This window comes from Polypterus senegalus, chromosome 9 (genome assembly GCF_016835505.1).
Source record: "Polypterus senegalus isolate Bchr_013 chromosome 9, ASM1683550v1, whole genome shotgun sequence".
NCBI classification, from domain to species: domain Eukaryota; kingdom Metazoa; phylum Chordata; class Cladistia; order Polypteriformes; family Polypteridae; genus Polypterus; species Polypterus senegalus.
In genome coordinates, this window is record NC_053162.1 from 79,788,001 (window position 1) to 79,813,427 (window position 25,427).

At 34.5% G+C, this 25,427-nt stretch overlaps 1 protein-coding gene across 4 annotated transcripts in view; it reads right to left on the bottom strand.

The window, feature by feature from the left end:
- nfat5b (nuclear factor of activated T cells 5b) overlaps positions 1-25,427 on the bottom strand; it is a 134,495-nt gene that overhangs the window by 25,041 nt on the left and 84,027 nt on the right. For 2 of the 4 annotated variants that reach the window (XM_039763341.1, XM_039763342.1), the window contains exons 3-5: positions 6,738-7,323; positions 4,404-4,596; positions 483-673 (exon numbers count right to left, since the gene is read on the bottom strand). In XM_039763341.1, the coding sequence (XP_039619275.1) occupies positions 483-673; positions 4,404-4,596; positions 6,738-7,323 (970 nt within the window). Of the gene's footprint in view, positions 1-482; positions 674-4,403; positions 4,597-6,737; positions 7,324-7,809; positions 7,873-15,977; positions 16,093-25,427 lie in introns of all 4 variants that reach the window. The other 2 variants (XM_039763344.1, XM_039763343.1) reach the window with 2 other exon arrangements.

Below are 25,427 nucleotides of genomic sequence, written 5' to 3' on the forward strand. Positions count from 1 at the left end.
CCTGATGGCTATATACAAGATTTGCGTGACACAACTAGACAATCAAAAACAAAACTGGACAACCAAATCCTCTGCGTCCAACCATGCCACCATCTTGGCTATTCATGTTACATGTTATACCTGACCACTACTAATATACTAAAACTAGGTTCTAAAAATTAATACTCCTAATTTTTGAAAAATAAATGTGTGATGATTTTATTTAAAGCAAAACATTTATAATTAACTGAATGTAGTAGTCTCCTCTTGTGTGTCAAATTTCTTATCTTCATTAGTTTGTTTAGCTACTAGCAGAGCTATCCCAGTTCCTCATCCAGATACTAAAAGGCTATCAGTGTTTCTGCTTCAACTACATGGCTCAATGGTTATAGTACTCACAGAAAACCACAACTCTAAGTAAAGAAATGCTTCCTGGCTTAAAAAATAATAATGTTTCTGCTTTAGGGTAGTTAATGAGATTAACTGAGTAATATATTACTTACGCTAAGGTCATGTTGTTGCTTGGATCTAGGGATACTTCAATCACAGTTGTGCCTTCAATGTCTACCTCCTTGCATGGTGTTGTATTGCGACCAGTTACACGACATGCCTGGTAAAATCCATGGGGTTTCACACGTCCAGAATCATTGCCCACAAATATCTGGAGAACCACTGGTTCATTTATACCTTCAAGCTAAGAAAAGAAAATAATAAATAGGAATTGCACAATCCAGTATTTTTTTTTACTTTATACAAACATCTAGGTACAGTTTATAAATACTGTATATACAGGACCCAAAAATTCCTAGAATCAGTCAAGAGCATGGCGGTAGGGTGTAGTTATTAAATATGCCCAAGTCAAGTCAAATGGCTTATTGTCATACCATCCATATACAGTATAGCAGCATACATTGTCATGAAATAACATTCCAGAGCACTGTGGTGCAACATATACATAAACACAGCACATGTGCAAGACAGGTAAATAACTATATGAAATTATAAATAAATAAATGTTAAGTGTATAGACAGTGATTATTTGAAATATATAGTGGGTACGGAAAGTATTCAGACCCCCTTCAATTTTTCACTCTTTGTCTGAATACTTAGGACCATGTGATATTTCAGTTTTTCTTTTTTAATAAATCTGCAACAATTTCAAAAATTCTTTTTTTTTTGTCTGTCAATATGGGGTGCTGTGTGTACATTAATGAGGAAAAAAAATGATTTAAATGATTTTAGCAAATGGCTGCAATATAACAAAGAGTGAAAAATTGAAGGGGGTCTGAATACTTTCCGTACCCACTGTATAGTAATAAATAATAACAACAACGAATAATAAAAAGCAGTTGAGTGTTACAAATGTATTGTATATAAATAAGCAACTATGGGAATGTCTGAGAGCAGGCGGCAGCAAAGAGTTCAAAGTCCGGACAGCTAAGAGGTAGAAAACATTGCAGAACCTGGCTGAAATGGTTTAGATGCTAAAGAACTTTCTGCCAGATGGAAGTGGGACAAAGAAATTGTGGGAGGGATGGGAGCAGTACATCTCAAGGCTATAGGCTTTACAAATGTAATACTTTGTAAAGATGTCTTTATATGGGCAGAGAGAAACTAATGATCTTTTCTGCTGTGTACACTCTCTGCTGTTGTACCTTACAGTCAGAGATTCTACAGCTCCCAAAAAAGACAGCGATAACGCTGACAGAATGCTCTTGATGGCGCCTCTGTAAAATGCGGTGACAATGGGAAGGAAGCAGCTGAAGGAAGTGGAGACACTGCTGTGCTTTCTTGGCTACAGGGGTGGTGTTAATTCACCAAGTGAGATAAGCTGCCAAATGCACACCAAGGAATTTTACTGCTTTTGACCAATTCCGCCTAATAGCCCTCAATAGGCGATGGGATGTTGTCAGGATGGGTCTATATGAAGTCAACAATCTTCTCTTTCATCTTGTCCACATTAAGCGACAGACTTGCACCACTTTGCAAATTGTTTTATCTGCATTCAGTAAACTGACTTATCCCTGTTGCTGTTGGGACACACCACCATTGTGTCATCTGCAAACTTAATGATGAAAGCCGTATGCAGTTAAGCATTGTGTGATTACAAGTATGTATGATAAGTTGATGAGTGGCATCGTGCGGAGTTAATTGAGTGTACGTTTCTGGCGTTTAATCCACAATTACAACTGTGACTTTGGATAAAAAAATTTTCAACAAACCATGGCAGATTTTAAAGAGACAATGATGATTGTGCTTTTCAACATTTGACAGACCCCTGTTCATAAAGAATATGCTCCCCATGAACAGGCTATTAATCAGTGACATTGCATGGAAGTGCTGAGGTCTCTACGGAAAAGCGTTAGGAAAAAATTTCTGGAGAAGCGGCACACAGAAAATTGCATCAACAGTGCACCTGAACAGATTGAGTTATCAGTCAAAGATATTTTGACCAAAATAATATGGTTGTTGCGTCATACACACCATATTCACCAGACTTTGCTCCCTGTGACAACCTTTTTTCACCAAAAATTAAAACCGAGATGGAAGGGAAGAAGATTTGATACTGCGGAAGAAATACAGGAAAAACTACCTGAGGCTCAAGACACAGTAACAATAGATAAGTAAAGGAAAAGTTAAGAATGGGAGAAGTGCTGGAACAAAGAGTATTTTGTAGGTGACTAATTCCAGAAATTTTTAAGTCCCTCCTTGTCTACACACACACAAACACAGTGGACTCAAAGTTTTAAGACATCTTTACAACACAATAGTGTACAGAAAGTACATTTCATTTTAAATGGATATATTTGCCCTTTTGCTCAACTATCTACACTTAGTAATCCATAATGACAAAGTTGAAAAATGTTGTTTTCTTAAAGGTTTTAATTTTAAATAAATTTGCAAAACTCAAATATCTCTTTCCTGGTGCATCTCAAAAATGAGAATATTGTGATAAAGGTTGTTTTTGTAATTTATTTCAAAAAGGTAAACCTTTATACATGCTATATTCATTATGCATAAAGTAAAATATATGAAACCTTTTTTGTTTTATTGTTGATGATTATGGTAGATGAAAATCAGAAATCCAGCATCCGAAATTATTAGAATATATTATCTCTAGTTTGAGTAAACTGCTATTTAAGCAGTATAAATACCATGTACTGCATCTCTTGGTTGAAGTCGGTACATGCAACCACATTCAGGGGAAAGAATGCTGACTTGACAGTTGTCCAGAAGACGATCACCACCATCCTCCACAAGAAGGGTAAGCCACAGAAGGTTTACTGAAAAGGCTAGCTTTTTGTGGAGTGTTGTATTGAAGCATATTAATAAAAAAGTTGACTGGAAGGTTAAAGTTTGGTAGGAAAAGGTGCACAAACAATAGGGATAATAACAGCCTTGAGAGCATTGTCAAGAAAAGTTGATTCAAGAACTTGGGAGAACCTCACAAGGAGTGGACTAAAGCTGATGTCAGTGTATCAAGAGCCACCATGCACAGACATCTTCAGGAAAGGGGCTACAACAAGCCACTCCTGAACCAGAGACAACATTAAGCGTCTTAGCTGGGCTAAGAAAAAAATGAACTGGACTCTTGCTCAGTGGTCCTCAGTTCTCTTTTCAGCTGAAAGTACAGTTTGTATTTCATTTGGAAAACAAGGTTATAGAGTCTGGAGGAAAAGTGGAGCAGCACAGAATCCAAGGTGTTTGATGTCCAGTTCAAAATTCCCATAATCTGTGATGATTTGGGATGCCATATCATCTGTTGGAGTTAGTTAATTGTGCTTTACCAAGTCCACAGCAAGTACAGGCATCTATCAGGAGATTTTAGGGCACTTAATGTTTCCATCTGCTGAAGTTTTATGAAGATGTCAAATTCCTTTTCAAGCAGGACTTAGTATCTGCCTACAGTGCCAAAAATACTACCAAATTGTTGATTTCAGTCAACTACATTAATATAAGCTAAATAAATTAAAATTGTGCAATGAAATGACATTTCTCTTTAAAATGTTCAAATAAAACAATATATCTGATTTTTTTAAAGAAATGCAAAACAATTCAATTCTTGTTTAACAGAAGTTCTTCAAATAAAAGGCACTTAATCATGCAAGTAGAGAAAAACGAGTTTGTAATTTTATTATTTTAAGCTTTAATGGCTTTTTAAAAATGGCACAGTGACTTGGATTGAGACTTAAACTATTTCAGCTTTTGAAAACATAAGAGACTAGCAGGAGAACTAAAAAAAACCCTGTAATTTTAATTAGTATATGAAGAAAATCAGTATGCTTAGCCCACTTAATCATTAAATTAAACCTATTTGAATAATTCAAATCAACATTTAAAACTCACAGTCAAGGTGTATTAATGTAATGCAGTTGTTAAAAACTGAGTAATTATACTACGTGTTAATTTCAAAATTTGCTTACCTTAACTGTGGGGAAGCCTTGTTGTGTTCTGTCCTTAACAGATCCTCGACTGCCCTCTGTTAGGTAACGGGCCCTATGCTGTGTTTCTGGCTGCACAACAATCTTTAATTCCTTGCCCTCACTTTTACTGGGATACTGACCACAAAGAGATTGCCCTTTTTGTGGTGAAGGTTGTAGTCCTTCAGAAACGTTGCTGTAACAAAAAGGAACAATGGTGCTCATGCATAACTATAAAAGTCTATAATGCAAATAACATGCATTGCAAATGAAAAGTGAGAGTATGAACAGTTTGAATCTAAAACTACTTTTCTCTTGACATCATATTTTGTATATCATTTGAGAAAAACACATTTAAAAATTACATGCTCTGCTAAATATTTTAGTAACATAGAAAAACATTAAATATACATGCTTAGGCTCTAGGAAATAAGTATTTGTTATAGAAACACTGTTGCCTAAATTATAACAGGATGTAGCACGTTACATACGTTATATACAGCATGTTTGCATATTCACCCAGATCCCAAAGATCCGCATTCTAGGGTAACTAGAGACACCATCTTAGCCTAAGTTGGTCACCAAGAGAGTATGAACCCATATGAGTATGTGATGGACTGGCACTATGTCTGTGACTACTTCCCACCCTGCACCCTGTGCTGACAGGATAGGCTAACACTGAATTGACTCTTCATCAATTCATGTGAAGCTGGTGCTATGATCAGTTAATCTATCCCTATGTCAGAATTCCTATCAAGCTTTCAGAACCTTTTCTTCCAACACTTCATCATCCTCCCATTTACAGGCCAGGGTCACAGAGCAGCTGGAGCCTATGTCAGCAGTCATTAGGTACAAGGCAGGAGCAACATCTGGGCAGGGTGAACACAAACGCTCACTCACTAGGGCAAGTTTAGCAATGGCAGTTCACCTAACCTGCATGTCCTTGATCTATACGAGGAAGCTAAAGCACCCTGAAGAAACTCACATAGACTAAGGAAGAACATGTAAACTCCAAACAGGGATCACTTGGGATAGGAACCCCAGACTCTCTACTGTCGGTGGAAGTGCTATCAGTGCACCACTGCCAACTAAATAACATCATATTGTGGTGTTATGGGTCCACAGCTCGCTGAGCAAAAGGCCATTCATTTTAAATAAATAATCACCGCATCCGAGGCGGCTTCGTGGGGGGGGCGATGTTGTAGCGAGCCGCGGGGCAGTCGTTGTTGTGGGCGTTTCTCACCGTGTGCACAGGTGAGGAACTGCCCACATCCGTGATTGCTCCCGTGGCTAATGCTACAGCTGTAATGGCCCCTCACGTTTTAAAAAGAAGCGCGAGTCGGTTGTGGAGGTGAAAAAAAAAGGAGATGAGGACGGAGGTTACAGGGAGCGAGGAAGCAGGCGGTGCGTGAGTGTGGTGGCCTGATCGGCCGTGGGCAGCTGCGAGGAAGGCCGACACCCAGGTGTTTGAGTTGAGGTTGCTCCCGCTGAGTGACCAGGTGAAAGCGACGAGCCGCAGAAGGCCGCGGAAAGGCAGCGGAAGTCGGGAGGCTTGGTGGTGGAGTCCCCAATGTGCGTCCTGGTCATTGGTGGACATCAAGTCTCGGGGACTGGGATGAGAGCCAAACCGAAGCCAGGGATCGGGAGGTCTCCAGTCTCGCGAAAGTGTAAGAGGAGGGCAGCTGCAGAGAGCGTCTTGCCTGCTGTTAAGCCCAAACGGGATAAGCAGGTGAGACGCTAACAGAAACGTTACACCGGATTTGTTGTTTTAAAGACTGCTTCCTAGAGAAGATTTTAACCTCTCGTTTTAAAGGATTGTTTTTTCTATTGATTTTTAACCTCCACGTGTTCTTTTAATGGATTATTTATTTATTGAAGAACTGCACTTTATGAACACTTGTTTTGATGGACAGTTTTAAATAAAAGCACTATTGCACTTTTTGCACCACCCCTTGCTCAATTGTTTATTTGCCTCCACTGACTAGCTCACTCGGTAACATTATCGACGGTGTTGGGTTCAAGTGCTTCCAACAGCAATGGGAGTGTGGAGCCAGAACCCACATCGTCACACATATAGCTTTAAATTATGTGGGTGAAATCTCTGTTTTAAAAAAAAAAAGTTTGCATCATTGATAGGAATTGTATTATTACTTATCCTCATTACTAATTTTTGACTTATCAATAAAAATCTGAGTACAATAAAGGTTTGTATAACTATTTATCATGAAGTTTATTTTATCAATAAATGATTTATGTGATTTAGTAAATTATAAAACTATTCATTTGGCTGACATGTAATTTGACAATAAGGAATTCAAATAAAGACAATGTACACACCCTCCCTTGGAGCAGGTCTTGTTGTCTGGAGCAAGCTGGGACAGGACAAAGTGTGGTCCTTTTGCACTGTCTGCATCAAACACATCCATGTTGGTCCCATCTACTGATGCTGGCTTTGGACCTGGTCTTTGACGTGGTGTACGTTTTCTGGACTTCCGGGGAACCTCAGTATTATCATTGTAGGAATTAGAGCTCATTACACTAAAGTTGGAAGCTGAGTCTTCCATCCAGATGCTGCTGCTCTGCTCAGAGTCTTGCCATCCTTCATCTTGGCAAGACATACGACTGTCGTCTAGGAGGTCTTCAGGAGGAGGTGAGATGTTCAGGACTGTCCGGCGTTTGGAGGGTGTACTCTGGTGTTGCTGGGTTCCATCACTGCTGCCACTGCCACCACCAGCAGACATCTTCTTCTCCATACAGAGCACCTCAGTTACTCCTGGGCTACTTACCACATCTTTCTGGAAACAGCTGTCTACTCTCATTGATGCCTGGTCAGTGACTGAGGTAGAAGAATGCATGGTGGGGCTTGAGGATGTTGTAAAAGAACTGTGAGGACCACCCATGGTGATAGAAGAGGAGGTGGCATCTGCAGTGTGTACAATGGACAGTAAATAAAGGCATTTCAACCTGCACTGGCTAGCAGTCCCATTCAAGCAACAAAAATTGTGCATGTTTCCCCACCCCCCTCTTTTTGGATTTCTATTTTTTGGTTTGCCTGGCATTATATTACGATTATTTAAAATTTCTTATTATAAATATTTTTACTTTTAATTAAATATGCCTCAATTTAAAAAATATTGTTTGATTAATAAAAGAAAAGATTATTTTTTTCAGCAAGATGCTGGTTTCTCTGAATTATAATTACAAAAGGTGATAATGAGGCAAGTTAATAAAGCAAAACTGTTTTGGGCTTTTAGAAAATTGCTATTAACGTTAATGATGTAACAACCAAATATTGTTAAATCTATGAATTCAGATTATGCGTGCCAATTGTAGTTTCTTTTCATATAAGTTCAAGAAATTTAGTTGGGACTGAACATAGCCACATAAACAAAATAAACAAGCTTCTGACCTATGAAGCAGAGAACTGCAGACCATTTTTTATGCAGACACTCCCTGCTTCAGAGGGAACTTCCTGGAACAAAAATGAGACACAAATACTGATCATTCAAGATTTAATTTCTTTTTTTTTTTCTAAAGCAAGAAAATAAAAATAAATTAAAAAAATAAGGTTGTGCTTAAGTAATTATGTGAAAATGGAACCATAACTTAAATACTGTATGTATAGATTTTTTCTATATCTATATACACATACACATATTCATACATATATACAGAAATATGCGTATCTGTATATAAATATATATGTATTTAGATTCATGTATATATTGCATCTTTTTACAGTAAAGTCAAAGTAAATTGCTAACTGCAGTGAGCATAATGTACAGTATTTAAATATGACAAAAATTAACCGTATTAAAGAATAAAAGATATATGTTTGTGAACAATGCAGCAAATTAGCCAATATTTTCTCTTTATAGGATATGAGATATGATTAATTTGTTTTTAGTGTGCCACAGTGTTAGGAAATCAAGCAACAGATGCTTGGAGAGGAATGAACTACAGTACATTTGTTTTCTTCCTACCCACAGGAGCAGTAGTTGAACGGTGTTCCTGAAATTTTCCTCTACATCCAGAAACTTCGTAGTAATACCCTAAAGAAACTTAAAAAGTTTGGATGAAAATTAAGTAAGCTAAATGATTTCACTGCATAACTAATGTTATAAAACCTGGATCTCTTTCAAGCAACAGAACTACGCTACAAATTACAATGACACAGTACAAAATATTTCATAAGTAAAAATCACCTGGTAAATAGCAATCACTATTTAAATATTATTGATAGTTATTCAATGTTTGCAAACATAAAATATCTAAAAGTAGCAATCAAGTCAGTTTATTACTACAAATGTAACTACAGTAAAATGTATGTATTTGGACAACAATTTCTTGTCTATACCTTTGATTTTAGAAATTGTTTTTTGTTTAATTATATTAATTTTTAGACTGTGCTGTTAGTCTTTATACTTGGATTTGATGGGGAATACATTTGTTTCCGCTTATTAAGAGAAAACTGAAATCTTTAAAATATCACTTAAAATAAATATATGAAGCACCTTTGTCAAGAAAATATGTTTACAGAGTGAGGGAACAATTTCAGATTGATTGAGGATAATACGGCAAGGGTCTTACTTTTAGCTATAGTATCAAAATTGAGAGGTCTGGTAAAATATTGCAAATAAGAAAAACAAAGAGAAAAAATGATTTTCAAGAGACCCTTCATTTAGAAAATTTGTTTAACTCCCCTATTATCTTACAAAATAGCAGGAGTCTATTGTGTTTCATGGAATAAAATTGATACAACAGTTTTTAACATAACTAGAAGTTGATTAAAATCATTGTTTGACTGTTGATACCAAGTTAGAGTGTAATTCAATATCATATACTGATACAGGAACTTATTAAAGAAAGAATGATGCTAGACTTCCAACAACAGATATACGAAAAACACAATACTGTACATTCCAATTGAAACAAGTGTGTATAGCATAAAACTGTTTTTGTTTAACTATAGCGTTGATCTGAGAAATTCACTGTTGCGTTCACTGATGACCTTGTTCCCCGAAAGTTGCCAGTCGCCTTCCTAGCCCTCAAGGACACTTAAGACCTATACACTATTAAAATTCACTTAAAATTAGTTCAATTCTTTCTTCCTCATTGACTGTAATTCAAGTTTTGAGTTGAACGAAATTCTGAAACATTTCCACATTTACAGCAGTTGCAAGTCAAAGCAAATTCAGTGTGGGTTGCTCATCTCTACTTAGGAATCACCATTTAACAACATCAACACATTGTGATGGTATGTCACTTTGTTGGCTATGGTGAGTTGGAAGAACCAGTAGCCAAATAAACACAGTCTAGAGTCGACAGGTGCAGTGCTGAATGTTAAACGAATACCCACAAGACGCTTAATGGTAGGGCATCATTCCAGTAACAATCAGATTTTTAGATTTTATACAATGCCTTCACTTACCGGCTTGGTAGAGTCCTCTTCTGACCATGATAGTGGTCAGCTGACAGGCAGTTTTCATTCTGCACATGCGTGGCTGCATACTCCCTTTATGCTGCTAAAAGCCATCAAGCAGCTGATTCACAACAGTCGAGATTAACAAAACGGGAAAGGGGGAAAACAGTTGCAATACGGGGATGGTAGTAGTTTTACCTTACTTGACTGTGGATTTTATTTTTTTTTTGTTGTGTAAGAGTTTAGAAATAATCCCCATGAATGTGTGAAATGTAGGGAAAATAATTTATGTGTAGGAACAAGGTGAGGATATCAGAATGGCTATCAGAATGGTATGAGCCCATTGATTGAGTAGGTATGAAATGTTTAAAAGGCCTCCATGCCATTAGTTCAAAAAGTCAGTGAGGAGGATAGCTGTTGCTATTGTGCGTATTGCAAAGTTTCTCATAAACCAGCCCCCTCCACCCTTCATACTGCTGCTGGCTGTCTTAAAGGCATTTTTTTCAATCTTTACGCCAGGGTGTCTCCTAGATTTTGGGAGAGCTTCAGCACAGAGATGAGAATTAAGTTTTGGTTGCTATGGAGCCTTTGGACCAATTATTCAACCTTTTTCTTTCTACCATTTTCTTGCCAGCTTTGGACTGTGTACATTTTATGAGCCCTTGCCTGTAACTACTCTGCATAAATGTTTTCAATAAATTATAAAATTTGTCTTGTTTGTTGCATACAACTATTTTGTTTTGGTTGATTATTGTGTATTACTTTTATGGATTGTTTATCTCTTCATGACACATTTTTTATCTTGCGGATTTTTATTCTTTATCTCACCAAAAAAAAACTGAAATAGGATTTTTCCTGCAATAAACATCGGTGACTTTGATTTCAAAATACTGTACTTTGTGCTTTATTTGTGTTTTGGGGCACCTTGAGCGCCCTCTGGCTATGAACTACTAGTTTGCACCAACTTAAGACAGTGTATTGTGGCACACTTGTATTAAAATAGCTACATAAGTAGAGCATGAATTTATTTTTTGATAAGAGTTTCTCGTCCCTGTAACCTTACAGGGCACTTTTAGTATGGGATTTAGACAGAATTATCTTATTAAATATATTATCTTTATTAAATTTAATTTAACAAATAATTTATCTTCATATTTGTACATACTGTACATTATTTGGCATTTTCTTTTTAATATTTCAAAAATAAATAATGCTTAATCAGTGCTACTTAAATTGCATAGCAAAAATGATACTGGTTCAATGTCAACTTCTATTTTATACATTCATGCTAACTCTTCAGCTTTTCTAACTGGGGCAACTATGACTTATTGCTAATTTATTGATCATATCACACTTTCAAACCATGAACAAATCATGTATATTAACTTCTGAACTCACAATATAAGTAATGATAGACTTGACAATAACATTTTAATCTTTGTCTAGAAAGTGCAGATGGATTTTACTTTTTTTAATTCTTCATTTAACTGTGCAGGATTTTTAAGAAAAAATCTCACCTTCACAAAATGACACTCATAATTTTTATTATGTTTGCTTTTGCTTTTATTGCTCCCTATATTTGCTTTGTGAAGTTAATTCAATCAAAACAAGAAAAAAAGAATAGAAGATAACAACCACTCCACAGAATAAAACATGCTTTGGTTTCTTCTCTGATGTTGTTTGTGATTTCTCAAAGAATTAGTCTGAGACGGTCTTCCTTTTTGCAAAGCCCAGTTTGCCATTCCAAGTGATATAGCAGTATCCGGAGTAACAGGAAACTTGGTAGACTAATTCAAAACTTTCAATTTAATATTTCATTTGAAAAAATACTTTAAATATATTTCGCATTGTATTCTAAATTGAGTATGTGAAATGAACAAGCATGAGCAAACACAATAAAATGTTTTAACAAAAATATTGTGCACATCACGTAAAACATTTAGTTGTGTCAATTTTAACATAGTTTTATTACTTCATTAATTCCTTAAACAATATTTATATTAGAACATAGTTAATATTGATGGAACTAGCTAACACCATACTATCAAAAAAAAGAAAAAAAAAAAAGTCAAACACGACTCATAACAACAACAGTTGTAACAATTTTTATAGAATGTTTCAAAATGCCATGGAATGCTGGTTTTGTATTTATTTGCTTGCTGTTGAAAATACCTTGATAAAAAGTTATTTGAAACGTATAAAAATTGAAAACAGTTGAAATTCAATTGCAAGATAAATGGTAAGCTTTAAATATAAAGTTGCCAGATGCATACTATAAGACCTTGCTAAACACATTCAATGTTGCAAACAAAAAAAAAAAAAACGTTTATTATTTAGAAATAAAATTATAATCCAAGTACATACATTAACTAAAATTTATAGCTACTGCTTATATTTAATTGAGATTTTACATATTTTGTTTTGTGAATTAATTCTTAAAAATGTGTGAATTAAGCAATTTATCCATATGCTGGCATAATCCAAATATTAAACATAAGTGAATGAAATGATAAATATTAACAGACTGTTCCATTTTCACATATATCATAACCCACCATTGAATTCAGTGGTTTTTGCAAAAAGATGATTTAATTTTTTGTCAAGAAAATTAAAGTATTTTTAACATACCTTAATAACAACTCATGCAATTTATTCAAAACAATATTTAAACAGTAGCATTCATAAATCCATGATACAGCTATTAAGGGAAACACAGTGCTTGGTTTGCAGCCATTATGAGTTAGAACTGTTATCTAATACATATTGTTTATCTGAGAAATTTATATATATAAAACATACTTTAAAAAAGTTTAGAACTGCTAACAACAAAAGAAAACTATCATACTGAAATCCAGAAATATTTAATAGTTTAAATATTTCAAACTTTATAACAAGACATACAGCTTCTCTTAAACCAGGTAAAAATCACCAATACCAGTGCCAAGAAAGAAAGTCACAACCTCCTGCCAAACTGTCTAGTTAATTAACATCTCAGATACTCCTCAAAAAGGAACAAAAAAATAACAGGCCAATTAAAATGTGTGGACCAAAAAATAAGGCTACAAGATTCACTAACAACAATCTTTTGATACAGTATTTACTATATCTTCTTTATTTGTAACTAAAATGGCATTCTTATAAAAACTGTTTTACCTATTTTGTTGTAGCCAAAAAAAAAATCATAGGGTGTAAATCACTCAATTGAGAAACTACATGTGATCAAAAGGTTTTGAGCATGAACCTAAAATGTATTATTCTATAAAAGTTATTTTTATAAATGAGGAAAAGATTAGCTCTTGTATACTAAAACATGTAAATTAGAAACTTTTATAATGTCTGGTTTATAGTGTATGTTTCTGGTTTCAGAACCAAGTCAAAAGAGAAGCCGAAAATCATCATTATCCAAAGTCAGGAACCATGATATCAATCAATTTTTAATGTTGGGTCAATGTATCATTATGTACCAGGACCCATCGTAAGCCACAGTAAAGGAACAGGCTGCAGAATTTTGTTGTAGTGAGACTTTTTTTTTTAAAAAAAAAAAAAAGATATCCCAATATCTGCCAATCCTTAGACATCACCACCAGAAGAAAATGTTGCCACCATGGAATGAACAGTATCAAAGAATCAAAAGGTAGTGGTGTTTGTGAGAAGAGAGAATACAGAGGATTAGTTACAGGTTACCTGAATACATTTTTCACAAACAAACATAAAGAAGATGCCAGCAATGTTGACTCCTAAAAAGTTGCCTCGCCAAATTCAAACTTCCAAAAAGAATCTCCAGGTAATTAATTTGAGCAGAGAGAAATTTAAGAAGCATTTCAAAACTGGGGATATAACTTGGCCACACCACTATGACCCAGAGTCCAAACAAAAACAGAAACAATGGAGCTATGATGTCTCTCCAAAATTTCTCTAACAAATAATCCTGTGCTTCTACTTTCCTCACACCTCCCTACTGTCTGACTAGAGAGTGAAGCATGCTTACACACATCCAGTTTTTACTTAATGCTTTTCTTTTTGCCTTAGAAGCATATTCTGATAGCGGAATTGATGAATAATATCTAGTCCATCTGCCGTTTAAATTTAGATTTTGCAAAATCATTTTCTACATACATATTGCTCTTCTGAGTATTTACAATTTGTACATCATGTGCAACATTTCCAATTCTATTTATTGTACTTACAATCTTTCCTACTATTAGACTTAATACAATTTTAAATTTATAAAATGCTATTTTGCACATCTAAATATCCATATATTTGAGGCGCTTTATGCTTAATTCAGAACATATCTTTCCATCTGTTTTTTTTTAGTATTATTTTTACCTTTCATTTCTCCCCATACATACTGTAACTTTCCAGTATTGTCCATGGAGGCAGCAGAATATAATAGGAATGGAGATCTGTCCAGAAATGCTTGTCAGATTTTTTCCTCCTATGTTTTTGAAACCAACAGCAGCAGTGCTAAGACTGCAAAAAAATAAAAAAGGTAGAACAGCCACAAGGTCATGTGCATACTTTTTGTCATGTGCATACTTTTTGTGATGTTGAGAGTGTAGTCTATATTAATTAGATAGTTGACTGGCCATTAAAACCAGTTAATACTATACTGATTTGTTTGGCATTTATTGTAGTCAATCAGGGAAAAGTGAAAAGAAAAGCTGTTGATCATCTCTCATTCTGTCTCAAGACTATGTCCCCACTCACAATGCATGGGTTGCAAATGCTGCTCTGTAACTACATTGCGTGTCTGAAAAAAATAACACAGCCACTAATTTTTCTAGACATGGCATCCATGTGACTACCACCTAGTCCCCAATCTGAAAGGCTACTTCCTTAGCAGCACAAGAGTGGTTGTGCAAGCAAGACATAACATTTTGCATGTTCCAGAAATGCTTTGTGAATGTTATAACAAGAATGCTAGTATTCACAGGGATTATGCTGAAAAAATAGCACTTGTTTATTTCTAATGGCAATTCTATTAATATGTCAAATTCAAAACATTTTGATCACCTCATGTATACTGTACTGTAAACTGAAGGAAACCGTATTCAAATGGAAAAAATGTTCACCTAATTGAAGCAGAAAACATTTACTTTCAAACAATGGTGCAACTTGTAGCACTCAGGAAAACCTACATTGTAATAATCATTAAACTAGACAAACTAGTTCTACAACCAGAACAATGCAAAAACACACTAAATTGCTTAAAGCAATTCTAGGCAAGCAAATCTGTATGAGTAAATCACACAGAACACAAAACTGGATGTTTTGAAGTCTATTTGAGAAATGTTTAATGTTTTAAGCAATTACCTATAAGTTATACCGTGTCATCCTAAAAGAAAGTAAGGTCCAACTAACACTTCTGAACCTAAAATACATATTAATGGCTAAAGGGACATTGCTTTTCAGTACTGTAAGTGCTTTTTACTGCTTTTGCAGAAACAACAAAAAACAGCAACAGACACTGAAGTAATTAAGTACTCTAAAAAATATTAAAGGGACCTATAAAATTCTTAGCAGCCTTACCGCTTTTAAATAAAATACATCTACATTTTTGTAACTTTCATTTTTCAAACTCAGGATGGCTACAAACCATTTTTAAAACTTATGTTATGAGCCGTAGGCTAAAGCAAAAATGATCAAGTGACTCTTAAAATGAAGGGTAGTCCCAACAGACAGAAACAAACAGCTTTAATGGCATGGACATTTTACATAAAAGCCATTGTAACACTCACTGACAGGATGTAAATTCTTGACATATGAAATATTAAACATTTACAAAATAATTTCTAGAGAAAAAAAACTCAAACTTAAAATGATTTCAATAGCATCAGAAACAACTCCCTAAACTATTTGCTAAACATATTTTGTAATCAAATCTGTACCTATAAATGTGTGTTAACTCAATATAGAGAAGAGAGAGCCATACAGCTTTTGCTTACATCAGTGGAACTGAGAATCTGCGATTTATCGCAGATTCTACCCTTCAGTAAAGCAGAAATATCTGCTTGCCATACAGCCAATAATCATAACACTGTGCTGTTTTCCCTTTCTTGAACATAAAGTATTTACCTAGTTTTAATTATCAAATTTAAAACTCAAAGAAAACAAAGGGATAAAAAAATTAGAAGGCTAAAAGTTAGACCGACCTATACCCTGGGTGAGATTTGATGGGTTAAGTGTCTCTGCCACTAAATGTCTTCACTACTGATAGACAGACACTCTCACACAACCCACAACGATGCCTGTCTCTGAAAGGTGGAGCTAGAATGCAAGTTAAGTGTATTAATAGAAAAAACAACTAGCATCCCAGCAAATAAGCAATTTGAGTTATTTGTTCATTTGCAGAAATCATAGTTAATTTGTCAAAATGCAAATAAAACATTTGAAAAGTATTTCGATAAAGCAAAATGTATACTTCCCAAAATAAGACAACTGTTAAGCAGTGTACAATACATATAAGAGTAATCAGTATTATCATTTTAATTAAATAATCAAAGTTTATCTTATGTAGTTTCCCAAAGAAAAAAAAAACACTTGCAAGAAAAAATATTTCCCAGAAATGCATTCATTTGAAAGTCATGCAACAAACCTTTCATGGACGAACTAGAAGTCTGATCCTTCTAGGAACCCCTACCTGACACCAGCCAATCCTGTTACTACAAGACGTGTGGGAGAGATGGCTGTGCAGGGAGATAGAATTTCCTGCAATCTAATTTCAGTAATCACAAAACCATACCTGCCCTAAAAACTTCTCAGCAACTTAATCCTACTGCAAAAAGCTTGCTGCAAATCTAGTAGCAGTAATAAAATAATGACTACTTTTTATCTCATCAAGAATATATATGTTTGTGCATACTATTTTTTTAATAAAAGCCTGTGAAAATAATAGTTTAATAAAGTTGCAGTTATACTTGTGTAGTTTTTCTGGATTTTAAGAATTCTGCTGACTTAAGTAAAAAAACTACTACTTCCATAAAAGTATGTATTTTATTTTCAACATATTAATCTTACAAAACAAATGTTCTTTTCATTTGACATCTGGAGTGTGTTTATTTTAATACAAACAGATCTTAATAACCTGTTTGCTATTATTTATCTTAAATCACAAGTGTGAAAAAGTTCTATTAGTATCACCTAATACATAGTGCTATTTAATAAATAATAATAATACATTTTATTTATATAGCGCCTTTCCCATGCTCAAGGCATACTAACTATAAATACAAAAGAACTTTATATAAACTATTAGATATGGAAATGCTTGTTCATGATGCAGTATTTTCTCATTATGTCAGAAACACACTGTTAAGAATAAAAAAATATTGTGTATATACACTGATCAGCCACAGCATGTTGACAACTGACAGGTGAAGTGAATTACATGGATTATCTCATTACAATGGCTTCTGTCAAGGGGTGGAATATATTAGGCAGCAAGCAAACAATCAGATCTTTAAGGTTGTGTTGTAAGCAGGAAAAAATAGTAAAGGAGTAAGAATCTGAGAGACTTTAACAATGGCCAAATTGTGGTGGCCAGACGAGAGGGTCATAGCATTTCCAGAACGGCAGATCTAGTGAGGTGTTCCGGTATGTAGTGGTTAGCACCTACCAAAAGCGGTCCAAGGTAGGACAACCGCTGGAGCGGCAACAGGATCATGAGTACGCAAGTTTTCCTGATGCATATGGGGAATGAATGCTAGCTCATCTGATCTGATCCCACAGAAGAGCTACTGTGGCACAAATTTCTTAAAAAAATTAATGTTGGTCACATGAGAATAGGTGTCAGATCCCTGTCCATCAGTAAAAGCATCTAAAATTGGCATGTTAATGCAAGAACTGGACAATGGAGCAATGGAAGAAGGTGGTCAGGTCTTATGAATCACATTTTCTTTTAATTCATGTGGATGCTGTGTGTGTGCGTGTCATTTACGTAGGGAAAAGATGGTGGCAGGATGCTCTATGGGAAGAAGGCAAGTCAGAATAGGAAGCATGATGCTCTGGGCAATGTTCTGCTTGGAAACCTTGGTCCTAGCATTCATGTGGATGTCACTCTGCTATGTTCAACCTATCTAAAGATTGCTGCAAACTATGTATGCCCCTTCATGGCAACAGTATTCTCTGATAGTAGTGGACTCTTTCAGCAGAAAAATGCAACCTTCCGCACTGTAAAAATTGTGAATGAATGGTTTAAGGAACATGATAAAGAGTTCAAGGTGCTGATTTGGATTCCAAATTCTTCATATCTCAATCCAATTGAGTATCTGTGGCATGTACTGGAAAAACAAGTTTAATATATAGAGGTACAACCTCGCAACTAACAGGACTAAAAGGATTGCTAATGTTTTGGTACTAGATAGCACAGGACAGCTTCAGAGGTCTTGTGGAGTCCGTGCCATGACGGGTTAGAACTTTTTTGGTAAAGGTGGGACCTATGCAACATTTGGCAAATGGTTTTAATGTTGTGGCTGATTGGTATAAAGGAAAATGTTACACTGGGTCACACTAAGAGGAGCTAAATAAATAAATAAAAATCAGGATGACAAAACTTTAACAGTTACCTGTCAAAAATAATATTTAACATAATATATACATCACATTAAACTACTTTAATCTATCTATCCATCCATCCATTTCCAAATTAACTTATTTACTTCAGGATCAGTTAAACTATTTGGTTATTTGATTAACATATTTTCCAACCCCAACTTCTTTTTGGTATGAATGGCATGACTTAAAAGCTAGATGTACCTTACACTTCTTCCTCCTTTCTAGCGTGAGTAGTGATGAAGTGTTAGGAAGCATACCTACTTATGAGCTGGCAGCATCCCAGTGCGCTAACATTTCATGCACATCCAGAATTCAGCTCTGGCTTACATTTCTTTATATGGTGTGATTGACCTGGATATCAGGAGCTGTCTGCTAAAACTCCTGGCTATGACACTACCAGATTTATGATCATCATCAGTTTTTAAATATAGAGAATTCACTGTCCATTATTAAAAAAAACAAATAAAAAAACCTATAGTGGCTTTACCCTTATACAGCTAATGATTTCTATTTATGCTTTGCTCCCATTTGAGGTAAAAATGCATCTTCTTGTTGTATAAATAGAATCTGTTTTTTTTTTTTTGTTCCTCATACTTTAAAGGACAAGGTCATTCAGTATGCATTCTAAGTCTGTTTGGATTTGCAATTAGTTGAATAAAGTCAGTATGAATAATACCAGATGCATCAAAACAAAACAAGTCTGTGTTTTAACTTTTCTTGCTTCCAACTTGTACTCAATAAATGCCTTCAAGATTTCATGTTAGACTTTCCTATTTGGAACAACATCAAAAGTAAATATTTATTAAGAGCAGAAGGAATAATCTAAATCCATAATGGCTGATAAAACAAGAGTATGACATATGCATATGACTACAAGCAATGCACAGAGTATTTTTAAATTACTCTGTTTAATCCATTGTCAGAATTGAAATGAGAAACTACAAGAACATAGAGGCAGAGAAATAATAAGCCAAGTTCTCCTACACTAAACTTAATGGTATGGATTTAGTGTTTCTAGCAGAGGCAGAGGTACAGGCAAGCCACACAAGTAAAAGCAAACACTACTCTGTATAGGAGCATTTATCAGGTGTTGATGGAAAAGCTTGATGCTCCTGCATTGCTGGCCAAGAAAAAAATGAAGTCCTGGCAGTTCATTTTTACAGAGAGGAAAAAATATATTTTTTATACTTTCATTTTTCATAATCCTTTTCTTCATAATGTGCATACAAGCACATACTGATTCTAAAATATTAAGTAACATTTTTTAGTAGTAATGTTAGCATTTAAAAGAAAACTGAACGAAGCAGGGTGTGTTGTTTTGTGTGGAGACATCTACTATGCACCTCCTTTATTGATGTTTACAATTGGAAAACGTTCTCATTTTGCATCAGATCATTGTGAGACCCTATGGCTTCAGCAGGCATTACATATATTGCGAACCCCACATCCATCAACTGCTGTGAAAATGGATAATATAAAAATTTACCAGCTTTTAGCTCTAAAAAAACAACACATAATGACATTGAAAGAGTATTTAAACTACACACATTACATAATCAAAGGACAGGAATATAGAGCTCTGTGGCAGTGGTGCTAACCACTGTGCTGCCAAGTTTTTAAAGGATAGTGAGAGGCTGGCAAACAGTGAAACACAACCTCTCCATACCTTATTTCATAATGGGAGTTAGAGTTTCTTTAAAATAGATGGTATCCCAGCCTAGCCACTTTTCCAGGTAAAGATGATTCTCTGTTGCCTTAATTTACATGAAGTGCAAGAAATACACATATGGCTTCTTTGGTTCAAATGTAAGTACTTTAAGCCTGAAACAGCAGTGGTGGGTAAAAATTAAAAGGGGCTTCACAGCCTCATTCAAAACACTGCAACGTCTTATGCTCGAAGTATTCCTGGCACAAGATCTGCTATCTATATCGCAGATAATTGTGGAAACTGTCAACTGATTAAAGAGTGCTGGACTTGACTGGCAAAAAGTTTCAAAAATAAGCATGAACACAAAATTAGAAAGACTAAAGAAGACATCAAGGCATGCACCAACTTTTTTGTTGGAACAAAAAAAAAAAACAAAAAAAAAAACAATGAAGCCAGGAGTTTTCTGTACCATTTATGTGTACAATGCAGCTGATGAGATGCAAAATGGGGTCCTACTTCCTGCAATCATGTAACAAAGAAAGTAGGTTCAGTCTGACATAATTGTTATTATTCACATTCAACATAACAGCCCACATGGTTTTTAAGAATCTCAATTTAAACCAACAGCTACTTCAAACAATATGTCATTTATTCGTCCATTTGAATGTTATGAGCAACTTACTGAGCACAAAAAACACTCACTGTATGGTTCACTTCATTGTCAGTAATACTTGTTTTTAGAAGAAGCCAGGCAACTGTCAGTGTGGAGTTTGTACTGTCTCCAAGTACTTTTTTTCTCCCTCCTCCTTCTCAAAGAGATGCATTTTGGGTTGAGGAGAAATTCCAAACATTCCCAGTGTGGGCGAGATTGTGGATATTATTCAGTGGGTTTCAGAACTGGTTCATGTCAGCTTAGACCTCTAGTTCCCTATCTCCTTCAGTTACATTAAGTGGTTTTGATGTTGTTACATTACAAAGAAAAGAAGCAAATGAAGCCAAACACTGATTACTAGCTAAAGCACTAGGAAACTCTTCAGTGCTCATAAAGTATCGATTGATAAAAATTTACAGTTCATTTACACTTTGCCTATAACAGAATTAACAAAAATTAATTTTACATCTACAAGGCCTATCAGATTTACACAAAGTTACAAACCTCATCTTGCACTGAGATATTGTACGTACAGCTAAGTTACTATATTATCAATATTTTAAACTTATGCCAGTATGCAACTACACTGTAATTCCATGTCAATGAAAATTTTTACAATCAATAAAATCTAGCATCTAGAAATATCATTAACCTAACCCACAACAGTATAATTTATCTATTCATTCATTGGTTTCTTTAAATTGAACGTTATTTCTTGAAGTAGATATGTTTTTAAAAAATGTAAAATGTATTAACATAAAATCATTTGACTGGGCAACACAGTACAGTGATAACCACTGCAACAGTTAGGTCTGTATTTTAACTCCATTACTTGGACAGTATCAAAATAATTGGGCACTGCTTTTAGTTGAGAAAAAAAAATGCTATACATACAGTTACAACAGCAGTGACAATATTTAGAACATGTTAGAATACCAAGAGGGGAAATTCAACCCTAAAGAATTCTGGAATTAAAAATTCTTCAAAGGGTATTTATTGTTTTTTAAGGAAGGGATTATAATTGTTCTAAGTCTAAGTGACTAAGAATGCAAAATATGTATTTATAAATATTTCAATAATGCTATGATATAAAAACCTACATTAATTGCAATAAATTTAATGGACAGTAACAAAGATATAGTTTCAGCATTCTGCAAACTTGGACATCATGCTTTTTATATTTATAACCGTATAAAATTATTTTGTTTTGATAATTGGGTCCCAAGCAGAAAGGTGACTAAAGAATGGTAGCCAATTATAATGTACGCTGACTGTCTATGGATTAAGGCTCAAGGATAAACTGCACAAAGCAAAATTCATCTGTATGGTATATACAGTATCTTCTGTATATATAGGTTAACAATTAAGAGACCAAATAATAAATCTTTATTTTCAGAATGTTAAAAACATTCAAAAATTATTTTACCGAGTACAACTCATACATTACCATATAAAAAAATAAAAATAAAACTGCTAATAATTCCAAACAGATGTCAAGGTTAGAGCTACTGGCAAACAGACCTAGATACTAATCTAGGCAATGGCTGCATCAGTATTTTGACAAATACTCAGGGGTTACTTCCTGCATTCCAAAATATTTGTGTTACGTTTGCTGGCAACTCTAAACTGGACCTGTATAAGTGAGCACCGATTCAAAGATAGTTGTGCCTTACATTTGAATTTCTGATTTGATATATTTTATTAATCCCCAAGGGGAAATTGTCTTTTCACATGACCTTTGAAGGTCAAAGCACAGGGTCAGCTATTGTACAGCACCCCTGGAGCAATTTTAAGGTTAAGAACCTTGCTCAAGGGCCTAATGGAGGAGGTTCCCTTCTGGCTGTAAAGTGATTTGAACCAGCAACTTACCAGATACCGGTAAAGATCCTTAGAATCAGAGCCACCACTACATCCTAATGATCAAAGCTATGAGGTGGGGTCTGGTGTCTGCAACCATGAACTTAATTAAGCAGGTTTGAAAACAGATGGAAAAATCAGTAACAATTATTTTATGCCAAAACACCCTTTTAGCATTTCAGTCTCATATTGTTAAATAAATAAGTGCTTAAGTTATTTAACCATGGCTGTTGACAACCTGACTGTACTAATAATCTGGTTCACTTAAAACCAGTTAAATTAGGAATGGTACGGTACTAATATTTTGTATTATATTGTTATACCTGAGAAGAGCTGAATTTATTATTTTTTTAATCCAAAACCTTCCTAAGCCATTCTGATGAAATCAATGTTGACTGCTTTAAACCAAGGCTGAAAGGCCATCACATTATTCTCTTAGATCATATGGACAAAGCCAAGCAAAAAGGAAATACTTTGAGTTAGTAGCTGAACTACAGGACACAAATTATAGAAATTATGGAAAAAATGACATAACACTTGCACAATGTACATATTCACTATACGTATATACTTTCACTGCATACACATAAGAAATCAAATATTGCTCTCCTTTACTATGTATTTAAAAATTATTGAAAAAAAACAAAAAACAGTTGTGCATGGTAATTTAAAATTGTCAATGAGACCATAAAAATGAGAAATGTGATAGCACTTCTAAATAATATAGACATAGGGAATATCCTAGTGTAACAAGTGGAGTGTTATAATCTTGGGGGGGGGTTTCAGCACAGGGTTTATAAAGAATGATCACGGACCACCTGATTTATCTTATGTGTACATTCCAAATTTACTGTTCAACATTTTCTCTGCAGTAATTGTAAAATGCTTCATAAAATCAATACTAAAAATAAAAATTCAAACATTATTATATCTGTACTGTTGAATTAGTGAATTCCAAGTAAATTCAGGATATTTTCATTTAAACCAACTCTTTAAACCTATTTTTGTTTTTTTTCCTGTTGCATCATTAGCTGCACAGATGACTTACTAAAGAGTAATACTTAAAAGATGAGTAATGCCAATTCGATTTTCAAAATGACAAACATTTCCAAATCTGTTCCTTTTATTTACATTGTCCAAACTTTAAGGTTTCCTGTGTGGAATCAGACTTATTAGTTTTACATGAATTCCCTGTTTCATAACTCTTGTAAAACAACCTTTGTTTTCCTTTTTTCAAGGCGTCCTACAGGAGTGATCGAACTTTGTTACTGCTTAGCCGGAGTAAAAATCCAGAATTAAGAAAAATAACTGGAATTACAGTGTAATTGGCAGAATGCATTACATTCACAAACGTTCCTTGCTAATATAATGCACTTTCACTATTTTTTCACATTTTAGGGATTATGCTAAACAAACATTAAATTGGCTTCAAAAACCAAATAAATGGCACAAATTTAGCAATTGCATATTTGTATTTAGCAATGAACTATGCCTTTTTCTAGGTTTTGCCTACTGGCATAATTGTAGTGTTTTTTTCTTTGAAGAATTAAATACATTTTATTTTGGCATAAAAAAAAACGGATCAACTCATTTTATCACCAGTGTAGACAAGCCAAATAGCCATTTTGTCTCAGACTTGCTTCAATTTTTACTTGCATCATCAGTGTGCAATTTCCTCCCACAACACAGTGCAATTATGCGCAAGCATGCCCAAGTCTATTTCTAAAATAACTCCATATTAAGATAAAAGTGGAGATTTTTTTTTTAATAATAATAAGCAAGATACTGAGAATCGCACATTGAAATTGTCCTGCTTCGAACACTTTTGACATTTTTCTTTTTGATATGTGCTACTATGGAGCCATTTTCATGTGTAGTTTTTATTCGCATACTATTGTGCCTTCATGAGTAATTTATCTACCTGCAGTTGAGAACGAGTGTGGTATGGACTTTTACTCGGTACTAACAATACTGTAAAAATGCTTGGACCATTACTCTTTTTGAATTTTGGTAGGTACTGAAGTGGTTCTTGTGACATCTCTACTTAGAAAAACACATGCATCTTCTGAAAGTTAAGAAAATTGTCTGTAACCAAAAATTTGCAAAGCAGTAATGAAAGTAGACTCAGACCTATTATTACCAAAAATGGGATGTTTTAAGAAAAAGGGTTCCATCTTCTGACTGCAGTAATCACAAAATCCCACTTATCCAAAGAGATGCAATTGGCTGGTGTAAGGTATTGATCCTGAAAGGCAACAAACTTCTTGTTCTAATGAACACATTCTGAACTTGGGCACTTTAAATATTGGGCACTGCTAAAAACTACATTGCACCTTCCATTTGAATAACAAATAGAAATTTAAAACAATTCCTACAGAAATGTTAAACTTCTTTAATCTAATGGTTTATTAGCAATATAGGAAACAAACTGATTTTACATACTTCTGATGTTTAGAAATTATACTTTGTAAAAATAAGTGACTGAAATAACTTCTTTTATATTAATTGTTTCTATAACATAAGGCTTTACTGTATCACTGTTAAATGTAATGGCACATTATTCCAAATCAAAAGCTCTACTGCAATTATATGGGTATAGACCTTAGTCTTAATGTGAGCAGTAACAAAATGTTTGCATTCTAGCATATTTTAATTGATTTTTAAATTTCGATTAACCAAGTTTGAATGGCAGCTAATGCTATAGTAATGCAACAAGACAAATACTTCATAGTTCCAAAACAACACCAATAAATCTTACTGAAGAGAACCAAATACACCTGCTTAAGCTTACTTAAATTAATGAAGCTGTTTAAGTTTCATTAATTATTTTAATTTCTGGAATAACATAAAGAGACAAGAGTGTAGGATTTAAGCAAACAAAAAACAAGCAAC